At 41.8% G+C, this 5825-nt stretch overlaps 1 protein-coding gene across 1 annotated transcript; it reads left to right on the top strand.

Annotated features, from left to right (window-relative positions):
* Window positions 1–414: 414 nt before the first annotated feature.
* Window positions 415–4696, top strand: UTP11L (UTP11-like, U3 small nucleolar ribonucleoprotein (yeast); the record flags this gene model as incomplete). The annotated part of the gene is made up of 6 exons (XM_010085340.1): window positions 415–517; window positions 769–882; window positions 1608–1701; window positions 1983–2113; window positions 3670–3780; window positions 4417–4696. Coding segments are annotated over 6 exons (637 nt in total), but the record flags the coding sequence as incomplete, so codon positions are not given.
* Window positions 4697–5825: the final 1129 nt, after the last annotated feature.

Raw genomic sequence — 5825 nt, 5'->3', positions numbered from 1 at the left:
AGTGAGTGTCACCGTGTCCGAGTCAGAGGGCAGGGGACCGGGGAGGGCGGAGGCCCCGCAAATCGCCGTTATTGTGATTGGTACCAAGGTGACAAACATCATCTTCCACCTTTACGGGCTGGTCTGTGGAGGGTGCCGGGGTCCCGAGCAGCCCCGTGAGCTCCGCAGGACGGTGAAGGTGTTCCCATGGTTCCCCCATCCCCTGCTGTCGGACACGGTCCCTTTCCAGCCTTGCTAAGGAACGAGCTGTGAAGCTGAGGTCCTTTGTTGGTGTCCAGCTCTACGTGCAGAGCCCTGTCGGCGGTCTCAGAGCTCTGAGCATCACTCGGGGTCTTATCAGGGACTGTGAACAAGGAGAAACCACTGAACAACAACTGTTTTGTTGGGTTTTTTTGTTTTTCTTTTTTTCCCCAGTGACTATCACAAGAAACAGAATGCCCTCAGAGCACTGCAAAAGAAAGCTCTGGACAAGAATCCTGATGAGTTCTACTTCAAGATGATACGTGCAGGGCTCAAGGTGAGAAACTGAATCGCTCCCAAGCAGGGTTACACTCTGTTGCTCTAAGTAACATGATTTTTTTTCTACCTTGTTTCAAATTTATGAATTAGTAAATAAACTAGCAGACTTGGTTTGATGCCTATGGAAGGCTTTGAAGAAAATGAGGGGCAAAGAACAACAAGGTTCTTTTGCTTTTGTTGTAAGAACCCATAGCACACCATGGGTGGAGTGGTATCTGTCTGTCAGCACTATGTTACCTCTGCTTTTAGGATGGAGTTCATACAGTAAAGCAGCCGAAGGATGAAGTGACCCCTGAGCAGGTGAAGTTGATGAGGACACAGGATATTAAATATGTGGAAATTAAAAGAGTGGCAGAAGCCAAGGTAACACCTCACTTTTATAGTATTTTCCAGTTTGCTCAGAATTGTTCTTTTTATTGTGGGGTTTTTTTGTTGTTATTGGCTATTGTGTTTGTGTTTAATGAAATCTGATTTGTCTAATACTGGAAATGATAGGAATGTCAGTGCAGCTCTGTATGTAGAACCTCGAGGTATACTGAATAATAAAAACTCCATTACTATAAAATGTGCCAATTTCTAATGTAAATTTCAGACATTAAATATGTACTTTTGTTTCTCATTTTTATAAAGAATTGAGGATTATTCCTACTGAGGTGGGTTGTTGAATATGGTAGGCAGGCAATCAACAGAAACGTGACCCACTTCTGGAAATGTTTTATGCTCTGATGTTGATTCACACATCACCACTGCAGATAAAAATTTAAAGAAAGTCAGCTTTGAGTTTTCCTTCATACTTTTGCTAGTAATTTAATGGTAATCATTCCTACTTTGTCTGCTGTACAGATAACTTACTGTTTTGAAAATGTATTTGTACGTACTTGGCTGGGTAATACTGAAGTTACCATTAACCTCTGTTGAGAAAGATTATGAAGATGTGTCACAAATTTAGACTAGATACTTTTTCAAAGACTAAAAAGGAAGGAACAGTTCAGATGCTTGAGAAGCAAACCGGAATTTACTTCAGGGAGACATTATTTACCTTGTTATGGATGTTTGGCAAAACGGAGATGAACTTTTCTTTCCCGCAGAAAATCGAGCGGCTGAAGTCTGAGCTCCATCTGCTGGATGCGGAGGGGAAGAAGCCCAACCAGCACCTGTTCTTCTGCGATACCAAAAAAGAAGGTAGGATTTAAATATGTTTTATCAGAAAACTTGTTCAGTAATGTTTTATTGGTGCTTTCTTTATACTTATCATAAGGGAAGGTGGGGTTTTTTTTCCAGGAATAAAAATCCAGGTGCTCTAGAAATTTCTCTTGATTACTAGAGAAGACCTCAGTTCTGCAGGAGCTGCCTTGCTGGGCTTCCACCACTGACTGTACTTAAGCTACACGTCTGGAAGTTTTGCTCAGCATTTGTCCAAGAAGTCCATGTGAGTTTATTCCTAAAGTTATTTTTATTTATAGTTCAGGAGTTTGATATTGCAACTCATCTGGATACTGTTCCAGAGCTCGTAGACAGAGTGTACAACCGACCAACCATTGCAACACTGCAGAAGGAGACTCTGAAAGGAGCCACTGATCCTGCCCACTTAAAGGTACTGCCGCTATTCGTAGGATAGTTTTCTTAATGTTTTACATAATAAGCACTAAAGAGGATTCACTGGACTGTTGGGGAGGAGAACAAAATTTTCTGTTGTCTTGAAACAAAATTGGTCAAAAAATTGGTGACACAAGGCTGTAGTGGGTGTCACTTAATCATCGAGTGCCTGGAGCCTACAGTCAAATCTTCTCCTGGACCGACATGGAGAACTTGTTCAGCTGTTTCCCAGTCCACTGTGGATTACAAATCAGGAGTTACGACATAGGGGCCAGAACAGAATGATGTAGCTCTGATTAGGCAGTTTCCTTGGCAAAATTAATATATTTCTCCTCTGTTACTTGACGTGCAGCTATGGAACTATCTTTTCATTAGACTGCTGCAATTTTAAGTGTGATTTTTGCAGCCTCCACTGTTAAGTCTCCCCTCACACCTCTCCAAAACCTGTGCACCTCTGAATAGGGATGTGAAGAAGCTTATTCCAACATATATGTGCCTGCTGTTGGGTTTCTGATCTTATGGCATTTTTCAGTTATGTTCCCAGCCTGAAGTGGCTTGAGATTCAGGATTTGTCTCCCCGCTTTAAAGACATTTGAGCTGCAGTCTCATTTCCTGGCTTTCCTGATTTAAAGTGTTTCATGATTCCTCAGGATGAATTGGTTACACTATCAACTTTGATTCTGATGTTTTAATACCACAGAACTTCTGTCCTAGAAGTAGCTACACTTGGCTTTAGCCCTGTAAATACTGCTTAATTAGTTTACATTTATTGGGCAGTCCTAGAAGCTTGAGTTGGTAGGTGCAAGGTAAAAATAAAGTTGTCTAAAATTGCTGATTGGTAAATTTTTAACCTGTTTTTTTCTCAGTCAGATGTCAGATAACAAACACCCTGTGGTCCCTTTCTTCTTGCCAGCTCTCTCAGATTGGCTTGTCAGTAAAGCAGTTGGACGAGTCGTAGGCTGACAAGTTTTCTCCTCTAAATGTCTGAGTCATATTTTAAGCATGTTGGGATCTGTTCTCCTTAATTTCATTACTTAAATCACACCTGTAGTAATACCATTTTTGTGCTGGGAAGGCCATCAGCTCTTCGTAGGTAAACATGACCAAACAAGTTGCGTTTTGAGATGCCTGTGTGCAATTTCTAAGCACTTCAGGAATTGGTCTCTGGTCTGTCCTTTTTTTCCCTCCCCCCTCCTCTGGATAAACTTGCTCTCTTGGACTCAGCATTGAAATTCAGAGAATTTAGGAAAATGAAATTCCACTTACTGAACAAGGTTACACAGCATCTAAACTAGAAGAGTTTTTGGTTTTTATGTTTGGATTTAGGAGATAAGAACAAAGAATTAAGTCCTATCTAGAAAAACTCTAGTATGAGAATCAAGATGTTAAAATGGTTCTTTGGAATCCAGACACAGGATTGAAGCAGCATTCCTTAAGATGATTATGATTTTAAAATGTAAAAAATGTTTGTGAGGTCCAAGTGCCTCAGAATAGGTCAGTTATAGACCATAGCATCTTGTTCTTAAACCAGCTTCTTTTTTTTTTTCCCTCCAGAAATTAGCCCAGCAAAGGAAGAATCAGTATGACCTCCTGAAGCAGCGCATTGAGAGAGAAAAGGCCATGTTTGTTATTACACAGAAAATCCAGACACGTAAAGATCTTTTGGTGAGGGATTTAGTTCTGGTTCTTTGAATCTCTTTTGTTAAGGTCATTAGGTCTAGTTTTGTATGTATGTTTTTCTCCACTCTGATTTTATCCTTACACTTCCAGATAACTTCTAAAAATAAGTAATCCTCTTTTAGTATGGAAAAAGCAAGGAGATGAAGTATTCCGGTTGTGCCATGGCTAGTAAATGATATCTGCTAGTCCAAGTCTTATCATGTCAGCAAGGACAAAAGACTCAACTTTTAAGTGGTGCTCACAAATCTTTTCTAAAATACTGTTGCCATCTCTCATGTACTAAATAATTACTATCAAGTAGCAGAGCCAAAGAACCATTTCTGTAGGTTACAAGCAGATCTTAAAAATCCGAGACCAAAAAAAAAATAATTTGTCTCAATGAGACTCGCCATTCACTGGTGCTTGTGAACAAAACAGATTGTGCCTGGCAACCTAAAGGCGTAAAGAGTGGACGGAAATATAATTCCCACCTAAACAGTGGAAAGTGACCATTTTCCACTAGTGCCTTATCAGTCCCAGACATGGACTTTCTTATTTATATGAAGGGGGTTTTAGTTTTTTGGGTTTTTTTCTTTCTTCTTAAATGCCAGCAAATATTTTTTTTCTTGTTCTTTTTTCCAGGACAAAACTCATAAAGTAAGGGTGAAGAAAGAGACAACAAATGGGCCAGCTATTTACAAATTCAAATTTCAGCGGAAACGTTAGCCATTCCATTAAATAACTGTTACCATCTTTGCCTAGAAGGAAAAAGGATGCTCATTATAACACCGTATGGGTTTGTTTTTCACTGCAGCCTAGCACTTTGTTAAAACAAATTACTGTGGGCCTGTGGTAGTCATAAATAATATTGTATCTAATTAATTGATTAATAAATCAGAGTTTGTTCTGTTGTTGTTTAGAGTGGGAAGCCACAAGAGGTGCCTGAATGTCCTGGTAATATGCACCATAAACAATCCTTGAAAAGTCAAGGTTAGAATGAAGAGCTGGGGAGATGGGTTGCACAGAGCGTGTGGGCAGAGAAGGTGCTCGGGGACTGTTACGTTCAGCTCTGGCTGGTGACCGTGACGTGTCCAAAGCTGTAAGAGATTTCAGGTCAGCTTGTTTAGCTATCTACCTTTTCAGGCAGGTTAAAGTGGAATTATCATCTTTCTAATCACTCTGCACCACCACCCCCAGATCCCTCTCATTTTCCCATTCTGGTTTATCTGCACAAAGTATTTCATTTCAAAACGCAAGAGGTGAAGGGCGCTGCTGACGGCACATGGCTAAATTCAGGCACCACATTTGCCAGACTATTCTGTAACCGTGCTAGAAGTGGGGAATTGTTTCCTCCACTGTACAGAAAGGAAGAAAAACTCAACCTTTATGAATAATTCCCGTAGCTGAGGAGCTGTTTGTGCTTTTTCTGTCTTCTGATGTATAATGGGGTAGTGCCTGTGCCATGCCAAATTCCAGCGTTCCCCACCATGTTTGAGCACAGGCGATACCGAAATTCACATGTAGGGAGAGACAGCACAGAAGCCAACTGTGGGACGAGTTTGTCCTCGTTTTTTGTATTCTGCTTGTTGCAGTGTCAGGAGCTGGAGGGGGGTTTCACCTGAGAACAATGGAGACACGTCCTCGAGTGTCCTGGAGCAGTTCAGGCAAGTTAAGAGAGCCTGGGTGTCAGCATTCCTTTTCTTATCTCCCTCGCTTGCACTGTGTCTGCCAATAGTAAGCACATGCCCATGGTGGCAGAGAAAAAAAAAGAAAAAAAAAAAGCAGCTCTTCTCAAGCTTTTCCCACTTTGGGCATTTTCCCAGCTTCTCTTCAGTGAAACGAGACCTTTTTTCGTGCTCAAGCACAGCTTCAGACGTTTCTGCCGTTGCAAAGATTCCCGAGTTGGCAACAATCGCGGGGCGCAGTTTTTCCGGGAAGGACGAGGGGAGGCACCGATGGAGATCCTCCGCCGGGCGGGTGCAGCGGACAGGCAAACCCACCGGGGGCCGGGAGGGAGAGTCAAACGCGCTTCGGGGGAGGAAGTTCCTCCT

Source organism: Pterocles gutturalis, unplaced genomic scaffold (assembly GCF_000699245.1).
Source record: "Pterocles gutturalis isolate BGI_N339 unplaced genomic scaffold, ASM69924v1 Scaffold53635, whole genome shotgun sequence".
In the NCBI taxonomy this organism is placed as follows: Eukaryota; Metazoa; Chordata; class Aves; order Pterocliformes; family Pteroclidae; genus Pterocles; species Pterocles gutturalis.
Note: the sequence above shows the minus strand (reverse complement) of the source record. Positions and strands in the feature narration are given on the sequence as shown.